Below are 13,466 nucleotides of genomic sequence, written 5' to 3' on the forward strand. Positions count from 1 at the left end.
ATTCGAGCACAATGACATTAAAAAACATTTTGAGCTCGATGATATTTCAGGCATGCCAACTCTTAGTAGGGAACAGGAATGCGTTTGTTATTTCAATTTGGATACCATTGTTTTAAATTATGGCAAATATGTGGTTTTACTTGTTTTGTTTTGTATACTGGCTCATGGGTGGGGGGTTTTGGTTGGATTTGTACTCCAGTGGCCTCTCGTTCACCGTGTTTGACACTATCTGTAAAGTATGCAAGCTGTAGAAAACATCTGTTTTCAACTGTAAACCAGTGACTGGGTTGAACTATCTGTACGTCGAGACAGAAAGTATTTATGTAATATTAATGGGTTTTAAATGGTCTTTGGTTATTGAAATTCTGTCTGGAAATATTAGAATATAAACATATCACAAAGTGTTGGTGAAGTGCAGCCTGTTCAGTTCACTGACCAAACTCAACTGGAAAAGAGAGAAGTTACAGCCAGGGCTGAGACAACAGCACCCTCGTCAGGACCTCAGCTTCCAACTAATCAAAACTGCCTTTATGAGGAGAATAATAATACAGCTTGGAAAGAAAGATGAACGAGGATTTAAAACTAACTACACTAAATCCTTATAATCATTACTTATTAAAAAACAACATTGCTATAATTAAATATATTACATTATTTTAAAATAGTATTATTAAAAGATCATAAAGATGGCAAAGCATTTATTTTTATATGCTTTGTAAATGCTTAAAAAATATGCTAGTGACATAAATGGGGTTGATGTGCATAATTGAAACAGACACGACATGCAAAGCTAAGTTTTTTTATAATTTAATTTACTGAAATACATAAAAAAATTATTAAACTGACACATAAATATGTTAATTTTGTAACTGTTGAATGCACTGTTGAACAGTAGATTTGCCATTCATGCAGGACCACAGCAGCACTAGTGGAAGACAACAGCACCCAGATCACTCAGAACACCAGCTTCTTTTTAAGGGAACCTGAGAAATGGAAAAGGAAATAACATTTAGATTTCAAACTTAAATACCGTTTCCATTATAGATTATCCTTATCGATTATATATTGGTGTAATTAAATCAGCAACTTTCATTAATCTAAAAAAAAAAACGCTGCTGAAAATGCTTAAGAAAATCAAGTTTTTAACATTGTTTACATGGCTATCTGTTGTTTAAATAGGTTTAAAGTCAAATTCTTAAAGTCAAATTCTTCAGTCCACACAACTTCTGTGCATTATTTAAAGAACACTGATGGCTATCAGGTACATTGATCTCGTATTTTTGCATGTTTTCTTCACCCTGTTCAATACTGTCACGTTTTCTCTTGATTCCAATCAACAGGTTTTCTTTCTCTTTCAGTGCTTCTGTTGAGGAGTTTGGTCTGGGAAGCTGGGGTCCTGGGGTTGGTCCTGGTCTATTGCTGAAATACTTCATCTTCATAGCCTAGAATGAGCATATCCATTCCTTCAGACAGTCTTTAATGCACATTAGTTTTAAGCATTAAGATTAAGTTGATAAAACTGCAACCCAGTTACTGGCACCTGTGTAGCTGTAGCGCGTGTGCAGGGGTTAAAGGTGAACAATGCCTTCAGGAGCTCCAGAAGGTCATCGCCAGCTGCGCTGAAGATATGCTCCAATGGAGTGCCAGGAAACAGTTTAAATGACACATAGTCTGGAAGATTAGACATCCCCTGAAACAAAAAATCAGCACAAATCACAGATTCTGGCTCATAAACACACATACATTTCTCAAAGCCTCAAAACACTTGTCTTTGTAGATTATCTCAAGTAATTTGCTCTCTTATGCAAATGAAGCTGAAGTAAAACTCTCTCAATTACAAATACTGTAAGTATATTAGACAACTACAACTCACAGGCCATGTCTCCTCTGTTGGGGTTCCCAAAGCTTCAAATATCTTTGTCAGCTGGTCCAAGTCTGAATCTCCAGCTAAAAATGGCACCTGGCACAAGAACAATCAATTCTTAAAATACATGTTAATGGTATAATCAATATGGAAACTATAAATATGCAATTGCGACTTCATATCTCACAATTCTTTTTTTGCTTCTCAGAATTGTGAGATATAAACTTGAAATCAAGAAGAAAAAAAACTGGCTTTACCTTGCCATTAAATTACATAAAACTAGTTAACACTGCTGACTGAGTTTTTCCTAATACATCGGCTGAAGGAGTGATGGCAAATTTTGACATCTTTCTTTTGACCATTTTTGATATTTTTTTTTTCCTCTTTTACAAACTCATTCAAACACTATCATAATTTGTTTCTTTTGCAATTCAGGCAAATCAAAACACAAAATGCGACCCTGGACACACAAAACAAATAACTGTATTTTTCGTAGTGTCTGTTCATCACTACAGACGTTTACCTAACTATTACAGCTTTGCTTCGGAGAATCTGGAAATGTGAAAAGGGTCTACTAGTATTCAAAGGAACCAAACGGTTTTACAAACACTGGATAAAGTCAGATACTCACTCTGAGTAAAAGCTCAGCAAGAATGCACCCAACTGCCCACATGTCCACACCCACACCATACATCCTGGCACCGAAGAGGAGCTCCGGGGCACGATACCATCTGAGAAGTACCACACAACATGAAAAATTAAACAATGGCATAATAAAGAAACTCTAAGTACTATTGTACAGGTCAACTCAGAACTATCAGAGACTTCTACACACCGTGTAACAACTTGATGAGTATACACTCGGTTCGGGCTTCCAAACGCTTTGGCTAAGCCAAAATCTGCCAGCTTCAAGACTCCATTTTCATCCAGGAGCAAATTATTGGGTTTCAGATCCTAATAAAAGAAATGATAACAATAACTGGAAGTGGCAGATTTAATGAGGATTTTTTTCTGTGTGTTTGGAAAAAAGTACTATTCAAAAATTTGGGGTCTGTTAAGATTTGTACAAATGTTTTTGAAAGAAGTCTCTTATGCTCTCAGAGGCTGCATTTATTTAATCAAATATACAGTAAAAACAGTAATTTTGTGAGATATTATTACAATTTAAAACAACTGTTATACTTAACTATTTAACTTTTTTTTTTTAAATAGATTTTTTATTATTACCAATTTTGAAAACAGTTGTGTATAGGGTTGCTAAATTCCGTGAACTTTCAAGACTAAAAAAAATTTCCATGGGAATTAAAGGGAATAGGGAATGGGAACAACAGATTGGGAATGCAATGGGAAAACAACTAGATTTAATGCAATTTCAGTTGAATCAGCTCAAAATCATTACTTTTTCCCCCAGAATTGACAAACTCACAATTATAAAGTCAGAACTAGTAGATATAAACTTAAATTTGCAAGAAGAAAAAAAGTCAATTGTGAGATAAAATAAGAAAATGTTATAGGTTTAATTAGTATTTCATACTGTAAATGTAGGGCTCGTAAAATATGTCCCCGATTAACTACATATGAGAATATTATCAAGACCTATTGTTTAAATCCAATTTATGCTTTAAAGGTAGGCTAATCATAGCAGGTTTCATCCATATTCTGTCTATTTAAATCTCTGTGTTTAGCTTCAAAACTGTGTGTAGTCTTTGACGAAAATATTCTATAAATATTATTTGTATTATGATTCTGACATCCAAAGGCACAACAATACTTTTTTTTTTTCTTATTCCACAATTCATTCGCAGTTGCGAAGTGACATAACGGTGATACCCCAAACAGGTCTATTACTCTGGGTAAATGTATTTGATCTATGGATTTTAAGTTTAAATAGCAAATACCAAAATGTGTTTATAGTAGCTAGCAAGTCAGCAAATCAGATATGAAACATCTAAGCTAGTTAGCACTATTTCATTGACAATTCATGAGGCTAGGTATCATGTGCTACTAGCTCAAGCTTGGTCTGCTCTTTCTTCTACCTTCTGCAAGCTAGTTCTCTGTTTTCATACAGAAATACAGCACTGGTCAATGGTTTGGACACATTACTTTTTAATGTTTGTAAATGACATTTTTTACACTCATCAAGCCTGCATTTATTTGATCAAAAAATACAAAACAAAACAGTAATATTGTGAAGTATTATTACAATTTAAAATAATGGTTTTCTGTTTTAATGTACTTTCAAATTCAATGTTTTTCTTTGATGCAAAGCTGAATTTTCATCACCCATTACTCTTCAGCCTCACATGATCCTGAAATCGTGCTAATATGCTGATTTTCTAACAGTTTTGGAAAGTTGTGTTGCTTAATACATTTCATAACCTGTGATACTTTTTTCAGGATTCTTTGATGTATAACAATATACAAGAACCACAGGTTCCAAAAAAATCTACAAATTTAATTTTTAACATTTGTATTAGTTTGCATGCATGTCCGCTTATGACCAAACAAATTGTTTATATTTTTAGTTTGTATATGATACAGTTTCTATAAATTTCCCCAAATTTCCAAATAATTCCCATAAATTCCTGTTACATTTCAAATTTGGGAATATTCCCAAAATACCCTAGATTAAGTTCCCATGGAAAGTTCCCGAACATTTTAAGTGGAACCCTTGTTGTGTTGTTGAATATTTTTGTGGGAATTTACATTTTTTCAGGATTCTTTGATGAATAAAAATGTCAAAAGAACAGAATTTATTTGAAATATAAGTGTTTTGTAACATTATAATTGACTTTACTGTAATTTATGATCATTGTAATGCATACTTAAAAAAAAAAAAAAAGAAAAAAGTTATATATCTTTACAAAAATCTCACTGACCCCCAAATTTTGAACAGTACTGTACATATAATTAAAAACAGATGGAGCAAATATCACAAAGCCTTACCCTGTGCAGGATCCAGTGATTGTGCATGTATTCCAGACCCTGTAACGTCATTAGGGTGTAAGCCTTTATATTGGCTGGTGTCAATACAAGACTGGTGTCCTTTATGATCACCTGAAACAGACCATAATACATAATACAACTACTTCTTTAAATTCATTTTTTTAAGAGCAATAACCAGACAGTTAGGGATAAGCATCATGCTTATATTGCATTGACGTGGACTTGTATTGTTTGATCTACTGTAGGTTTAAAAGGTTTTGCTCTGTGATAGGTTTGTTGATGAACAATAAACATCCAAGTCGTCACCTCGAGATCTGTCTCCATGAAGTCAAAGACAAGACTGATATTAGATTTGTGTCCAAAAGCATCCAGGAGCTGTGGCAGAAAAGTTCATTAATGTCAGTATTAGCAACAAGTGCATCAAAATCTTATATGAATATAGCACGACTTACACCAATAATGTTCGGATGACTGAGCTCTTGCAACAACTTAATCTCTCGAAGAGCTGTTCTGTTGATGCCTGGATAACAGAACATATGTATAGTGTAAGACTCAAATTACCCAAAATAAAGTTTTTATAAAAGACAGATTCAAAGCGCACCATCTTTGGCTTCTGTTCTGTGCCCCACTTTTATCTGCAAACAAGAAATTCACCTTTCAACATGAAGGAATAAAAAAAAAAAAAAAAAAAGACATTCAAAATATCCTAACCAATACAAAGCACTGAAACAAGCGAATTTGATCCAAAGTGATTGTTTTCAGTGTTACCTGAAATGTCTCACCTTTTTGATAGCGACAATAGTGTTTGTGGTTTTGTCTCTTGCTTTGTACACAGTTGCAAACTGCAAAATAATGTTACAGTGCATTAATAATATTTACGATTGACTTGCACCTCCAAGAGCTTCTAATGCTACACACTAAAAATGACGTCAATTCTAAAAATCACTTTCGTAACAAAGCTTTTAATGTTAAACCGAGCCATAACAGCTCAGAAACATTCAGGTTATGTCGTTTACCTGTCCTTCACCAAGAAAGTCCAGCTTTTCATAGCGCTTCGCTCTGGACTTCACATCTAACGCCATGATATGATATCAACAGTAAAACTATTCTTTGTGAACGTACACTTCCTTCTACATTAAAGAGCACTTCAGACTTCCGGTTCAAATAAAAGTCCCATAAGTGGCAACGCACTGAAAAAGCTCCACTGCTTAGATAAATATTAACGTACATTTTATGAGAATTGATGCCGCACGGTTAGTTCATTATATTCTATAATAATTTATAATATTATTTTACTATTAATAATGTCATAATAACGTATGGATTTTAATAATATGATCAATTTTTATATAATGCCATTTTGTGACTAATTATAATTAATATATATATAACGTTTAGCATTTTAGTTTAATTTGTATATTGTAGTTTAATTTAAATAATTTAAGGCATTTTGCAACTCCATCGGAAGTTTGTTGAGGACCCTCACTGACAGTAACTGAATTCTGTTATAAATACATTACGAGTTGCTTCTTCAGTACGGATCCCCGCACATGACATGCAAGAAAAAATAAATAAATTGTGCGCACGATTTATAAATCTTGTGAACGAAATAGTAAATCGAGGGAACGCAATAGTAATCATGTGCACGTTTTAGTACATTGAGGGAATGGTGCACACGATTTAGCCTAATATTTTTCCTGCATGTCATCTGCGGGGCTCCGTACATAATTAATTATAAATAAAATTTCCTTCGTGTCTTCATGGCTTCATGAACCATATTGGTTAGTTACATCATATAATCACACATCAAAGTCGTGCTATAGTAACATTAATCGATTAATTCCTGCAGAGGGCGATGTTGTGCAAAACAAGCTCTCCATTCCTTTGCATTGCTGTACTTGCATTTTCTTAAACTGCTCTAATTAGGCTGTCAGATTATTAATACTCTAACAAATTAATATCTAACGTAAACTAACGTAAGTCATGTCATATTTCCCCCCTTCTATGCATTATTTTTTCTTTATCTCACAATGCATATGTAGAAATGGCTAAATGTAGGACCACATAGCCTCCCAGAATCTGCTGTATCTCAATATATTTATTTTATATAAAGGGCAGTGTATAAATCAGAAACAGTTACTGCTAAAGATATGTTCTTCCATTTTGTAGATTTATTAAAGTGTTGTGTCAATACTCGGTTCTATTCCGACACACAGACTGCCTCAGCACTGTCAATGAATATTTAACCAGCATGTGACTGCATTGATATTCTTTTATTGACACAATCGTATGGATCACACAGTTTTTGATCATACTAGAGTGTGTGTAAGAAGATAAGTTTAACAGACACAAATGCAAATGTGTCATTATCACACGGATGTTCTAAAACATAATGTCCCTTAGATACCTTTTTGTTTGACTTGTTTACTGTACGCCTTCTATCACCATCTGAAGTTTCCCATCTCAACAGGAAGTGGTTAGCACAAGCTCTGTTCTTATGAAGACGCCCACTTCCTCTGACTTTGATAAACACATTTGTGGTTTTGTGCACTAACCCCATCAGATAAATTCTTAACTGCTGCTAAACCCAATGTCCCAAAATTACAGAATGACTTCTGGCGGGTTTATAATGAAAATAGCATCCAATATTGTGAAGAAGTGAGTTTTTGATTGGTGAAAAGTAAATCTTACCGTGTTAAGTAGTAATGATTTGAAACTATAGCCAGTAATTTGCTTGAGAAACACCAGTGACTCATTTTGTATCAGTTGTTTCAGACTGGCCTCATTTGAAATGGGAGATGCAATACATTTGTTTGATTTAGTCAGTGCTCTGAATATAAAGGAAAATATCTAACAAAATAAATAAATAAATAATTGGAATCGAATTCGTTTGTGCAAACATTTATTTAAGTTTACACATTATTTAAAACAGGAGTGAACAAAATACTCAGGAGGATCTTGGGCTTGCTAAATTCCTTGGGCTTAGTTTTTAACAGTTTAAACTTGAACTTGTTCTGTTTTAAGCCTGTGTTATTTTTGTTAACGTTTTCTTTGAATTAAATCAATATTAATATCAATTTTATATTTTAATTTTTTCTAACTATTTTACTATTTGCTTGTATGCTTTGGTAGGGTTACAACATTAAGGGTCTTCTTCTGTATGAATATGATTCTTCAATCGTGATTGTTTTTTTTCAGTCGGTTTTGTTTGACAGACAGATTTCTCTTTCATCTTCTCTGTGCAGCATATGATTGTTCATTTCACAACTTCTAGATGTAATAGTGAACTGGCAGAAACTGTGATGCTGAGTAAATAGGAGAACGAGAACATCATTCTCGGTCTGAACAGTCATTCTGAAGAACAGGTGAGCAAAATAATTATGAAACTGCTAAAGGAAACCTTTAAAAGGTTTTTAGCGAGTTTTGTCATGGGGTGATATTGACATGTATTTTTGCATTTCAGATGTAGTTAGTGAAACCGTAGTTAACAAATCTCTTCTGAACACACAAGCTGTCTAAGAAATATGCTTAGAATGAGGAAACTCGTAAATAAGCTAAACATGTGATTCTCAAAAGCATAAAGGAGCTGGTAAATTGCTCACAATCTCATAAAGTTTTACGTCTTTTAAATATTAAAGTTATGCAACAATATTTCAGCCATGCAAGCCACAATCCTGGAGATGTATGCTGCAACCAACAGCCGTTGCTTCTAGAGACTCTGCATGTAATGCCTGCTCAAGTGCAGTGCTGCTTACACTAAAACCACATTTTAGTGTGAGAAACAAACAACACATCAAAACCTCTCACCTATCGGCCTCTTCACAGCTCTGAGGACTGTAACTCACTCGCTATCACTTTCTGTTTTTAAATTATATATTCTTTACAAATGATCCGGGCATGAGATTTACACCATTTATAATTTGCAAGATCCTTTGATAAACTCAGTAGTCCATGCACATCCCACAAAAAAAAAAAAAAAAAACCTAACCCTTTTACATGTGGTATCCATGGCAACTTTTTTTTCCCCCACTAGAAAAATCATTGAAGCTTTTTGAATCATCGGCAGCGTCATTGATTTTTAAGGTTGACCAATGAGAACTATTTACAAACACAGTCGACACACCGATTGGCCGTCAAGAGAGCAGATGCAGACCTCTATATTGAAAGAGGACTCAGAGTGTCATTATGTTCTCTCTCAATCAATACAGACACACACACACACACACACACACACAAAAACACCCATTCTGTCTAAAGGGCAAACGAGGTGAATAATGTGGGGGATGAGTGATGACAGTTCACTATTAAATACATTTTCTTTATTCAAATGTCACTATTTGCTTCTATTTATGTTTTTATTTTATGTGAGATGGCAAGATGTGTGACCTAAACCATGCCAGATAAAACTATTTCATTCTGCCAGAGTGATAGTATAGTCACTAAGAATAAAATAAAAACGTTGTATGTGAGCTGCTTTGTCCATAACAGATTTGGACTACATGATATATAGTGTATCTGCTGACTGATTAAAAAGATTAACAAGCTATAATGTGCTAAATGGATGGCTATTGAAAATCAATGAAGTCTTTGCTTAAACATAAAGAAGACAGCAATGAAAACGTCAAGGACTAATGCAGGTTTGTGTGATAGTATAGTAGATGTATAATACTGCCTTAACAGAAAAATGTAGCCTACATAAAAAAAAAACAGGACATATTATGATTGTTAAACAAACAAACACACAAACAAACAAACAAAAAAAACATTTCTCCACTTCAAATAAATAAATAAATAACCAAATAAATATTTTACGATACACTCAGAAAGATACAGATTAATCAATATACATATTTTGAGCTACAAGCAAACAGAAAAAAAAAAATCATTAAACTTTGATGCTATACAAATAAAGTAAATAAAAATGACTAAATAAATATTTTGAACTACAGGCAAACAGATAACAACAAACAAATATTTTGAACTACATATATATACATATATATTTTTTTTAAATAATTAATAAACTTTTTTTCACTACAGGCAAACTGACAAATAAATAAATATACATCTTTGGAGCTACAAGCAAACAAAAAAGAATGAATAAATACTAATTAACAAATGTAACTTTTGTGCCACACACAAACAAACACATACATGTAAACAATGAAAAATAGAGGAATAGACAAAAATGTTTATAAACAAACAAACAAAACAGACAAACACGAGTGTGTCGCGCTACAAGTAGAGGGCGCTGGAGAGTAATCAGCAGGAGCAGGGCCAGTCAGACTCAGAGCACAGCGATCATTATCACAAACTACTGCGGGAGTCCAGCAAGAGTCACATCACACTCGCTTAAGTCCAATCTAACACATCCAGAAACGGGAACGCCAGGGTCTGCATATCCCTGGATATTTGCCCTGCACGACCGCTCGGCTCCGGTGTGTCACCTGAAGCAGGACTTTGGATATGATTAAGGATCATAAGAGTAGATTTGTTTTCTCCGCAGTGGGACGGCTCGATCCACCCCCGAGTCTGATCTGATGATTTGAGAGGGAAGCAACGCAGCGCTGTGACTGTGCACCATATTCCTGCAGCTTCAGCACACATTTCATCTGAATCTGCAGACGCACTCCACTGATCGACCGCTTTTCCTTTCGATAAAAAAATCTCACCCGAGATTGCGACTGACGCCATTTTTTTTACAGCGATAAAAACTCCGTCTGCTTGAGTTTGAAGGATTGTAAAGTGCTTGTCACAATCTAGTGGATGGATTTAACGCTACTCTCTTAGACTTCAGCAGCAGGAGCTTCAGAAATGGGTGAGTTCTTACCTCTGCACTCCTTTAACCACAATTTCAACATGCACGTTTTTATGATATTGCTATTTATAGTTTTATTGAACTGAAATGAGTAAACCGATCGGGTTGTTTTGCATTGCATTGCATTGCACTGCACGTAAAAAAAAATGCAGAGCTCCATTTTAACCACAAGAAAAAAAAAGTGGACTATCGACAGTCTGCCTTATTTGTACGGAATACTCTAGAATACATGTTTAATTTGTCCTAAATCAGCAAAATATACACATCCACCATTACTTATGGCAATCATTAACGAGTAATAGTTTCATAGACTGCAAAAGGTGAATGTTTATCTAACTCACCCTGAAGCCCAGCAGCATTTGCTACGCGGGAGAATACCTGTGCGGTATGATCATATATATATATATATATATATATATATATATATATATATATATATATATATATATATATATATATATATATATCAGTGGTATATTAAATGGAAAAGGCATTATTTAGTGTAATTAACTGTAATCGTGGCCATGCAGCAGTTTCCCGCTGATAGAGAGTAGGCGTGTGTTTGTACTGTCAAGCGCCTATAGTATTTTCCACTATAAGCCACCATGTAGGCTTGCTTTCCATGTCACTTGTGCTCTTACTCATTACAGACGGAATTTGTCACAAAACCTTACGAGCTGTCTATCTAGACAGCGTTTGTGGGCAGTTAAACGTCCTTTGCTGCCAATAAATGCTGTCAAATAGGAGTCCCACAAGGTTTTGAGACACATCCACGTTTTTCTGTGATGGGTAGCAATGATGAAACTTGCCTTAGGTGTTTGGTTTCCTATCTGATATGTCATGGTCAAATTAGTCTTTGCTGACATTTACCAAGATAAGCTATTATTCAGAATGAGAGTTTAAGAGGGATTTCAGTCATTTTGAATATTCTCCATAAATAGCAGATCTTAGATTAGTTTCATGCCCTCATTTGATTGGCTGAAATCTGTACCTAATTGCAGAAAGGGAAGGAGTTATGAGTGATCTGAGGGGTTTTCAGCCTCTTTGAATTTAAATAATGTTCTTTAGGGAAATTTAAAGGGATAGTTCACCCAGAAATCACAATTTTGTAATTAATAACTCACCTTCATGTCGTTCCAAACCAGTAAGACCTCCATTTATCTTCGGAACACAGTTTAAGGTATTTTAGATTTAGTCCGAGAGCTCTCAAGAACCGGTTGGATCGGTTTTCGGATCACCAGTAGTTCTTTCGGACAGTTCGATTCAATAAACCGGTTGAAGAAAACGGTTCACCGGTTCTTTTGCGCTCGACGTAATGGCGTCATTGGCGATGATTGCCCTTGACTCAATCCTTCGGTTTACCCGCGCTCATAACACTAGCACAGAATCAGTTCAGAATCAATCACCAAAAGAATCAGTTCGGTTCAGACGCTCTGTATGTTAGTCTCCTTCACACTGAATCACATATGTGCAGTATCATCAGCTCCTCGGCTCTCGATTCTGACACGTCTGACAGAAATGGTTCTTGACTCGCGAACGAGTCATTATCTGGCTCGGCTAAATGTTCCTCTTCAGTTCTCTCTTCACAGCAGTTCAGTCAGTGTACTGTTTGAGTAAATGAATTACTCCTTTTAATTCATTTATTTATTTTAACTCAGAGGGAGTGTCAGCCACATTAAAAAAGTTAAGAGCTTAAGTCATTTATGGATTAATGCATATTGGAGACCCGAACCGTTTAAAACTATTCAGTTCGATTTGGTGAACTGGTTCAAAAAGATCCAGTTACATTGAATGATTCGTTCGCGAACCGGATATGACAGACTGCTTTGTTTTGAACTCTCTCAAAGCAGACACGGAAAAGAAGACAATGCTGAATAAAGTCGTAGTTTTTGCTATTTTTGGACCAAAATTTATTTTCAATGCTTCAAAATATTCTAACTGACCCTCTGATGTCACATTGACTACTTTGAAGATGTTTTCATTACCTTTCTGGACATGGACAGTATACCGTACACACACTTTCAATTGAGGGACTGAGAGCTCTCGGACTAAATCTAAAATATCTTAAACTGTGTTCCGAAGATAAATGGGGGTCTTACGGGTTTGGAACGACATGAAGGTGAGTTATTAATAACATAATTATGATTTTTGGGTGAACTATCCCTTTAAAGCCTCCATGAAATCAAAATGGATTTATCTTTCAAGAAGCTTTTTGTCGTATATGTCACAATAGAAAAAAGACTATCACAACTTCCAGAACCGGGTAGTAACTAAATTACATATTAAAATACTTGTAAGCAGACTACAGTTATTTTTTTTATTGATTACATGATTACGTATTATTCACACAACGGCAATAAATAATTCATAATTTATTGATTCTCCCTAATTCCTCTTTTTTAAATATTTTAAATGTTAATTTCTAAATTAGCCTACCACATATACACTTAGAAAGTCATACAAAGACCAATCACTAGTCCAGCATTTGACCACTGGATTTACAAAAATAATTTCAGGTTTAAGAAGTGTTTGAACATTGCTTCAACCACTGATGAACACATTCATTTGTATTTGAATGAGCACACAGTAGGTGTGTATGTTAACCATATATTACTAAAAGTTTGGAAGGTTTATGTTGTTCAAACACATTAAAATGCACAAATTCATGTTATTTCTTATATGTAATGCAGGCAATCCCAAACTTTTTTGTCATCAGAACATCTTTCACCTAATATTTTTACTTGGAAGTACCCTGATATTTTAAAATAAATATTTTAATAATATCACCATTTGCATGTTCACGGTTTTATGACATTGATTAATGGTCACATGATATGC

The 13,466-nt window shown here is 34.5% G+C and overlaps 2 protein-coding genes across 2 annotated transcripts in view; one reads left to right on the forward strand and one right to left on the reverse strand.

Annotated features, from left to right (window-relative positions):
• Positions 1 to 791: 791 nt before the first annotated feature.
• Positions 792 to 5,961, reverse strand: LOC113080483 (cyclin-dependent kinase 7-like). The gene is made up of 12 exons (XM_026252637.1): positions 5,827 to 5,961; positions 5,593 to 5,652; positions 5,412 to 5,445; positions 5,263 to 5,330; positions 5,117 to 5,185; positions 4,811 to 4,921; positions 2,700 to 2,818; positions 2,496 to 2,595; positions 1,874 to 1,960; positions 1,541 to 1,690; positions 1,298 to 1,442; positions 792 to 983 (listed from the first exon to the last, which is right to left on the reverse strand). Exons 1-12 carry the CDS (start codon positions 5,890 to 5,892, stop codon positions 955 to 957), a joined length of 1,038 nt encoding a protein of 345 aa, XP_026108422.1. The 5' UTR covers positions 5,893 to 5,961; the 3' UTR covers positions 792 to 954.
• Positions 5,962 to 10,051: 4,090 nt separating this feature from the next.
• LOC113080497 (SET-binding protein-like) overlaps positions 10,052 to 13,466 on the forward strand; it is a 63,176-nt gene continuing 59,761 nt past the window's right edge. The window contains exon 1 of the mRNA XM_026252643.1: positions 10,052 to 10,628. The gene's annotated coding sequence lies outside the window, so the exon portion shown is untranslated. The remainder of the gene's footprint in view (positions 10,629 to 13,466) is intronic.

This window comes from Carassius auratus, chromosome 5 (assembly GCF_003368295.1).
Source record: "Carassius auratus strain Wakin chromosome 5, ASM336829v1, whole genome shotgun sequence".
In the NCBI taxonomy this organism is placed as follows: Eukaryota; Metazoa; Chordata; class Actinopteri; order Cypriniformes; family Cyprinidae; genus Carassius; species Carassius auratus.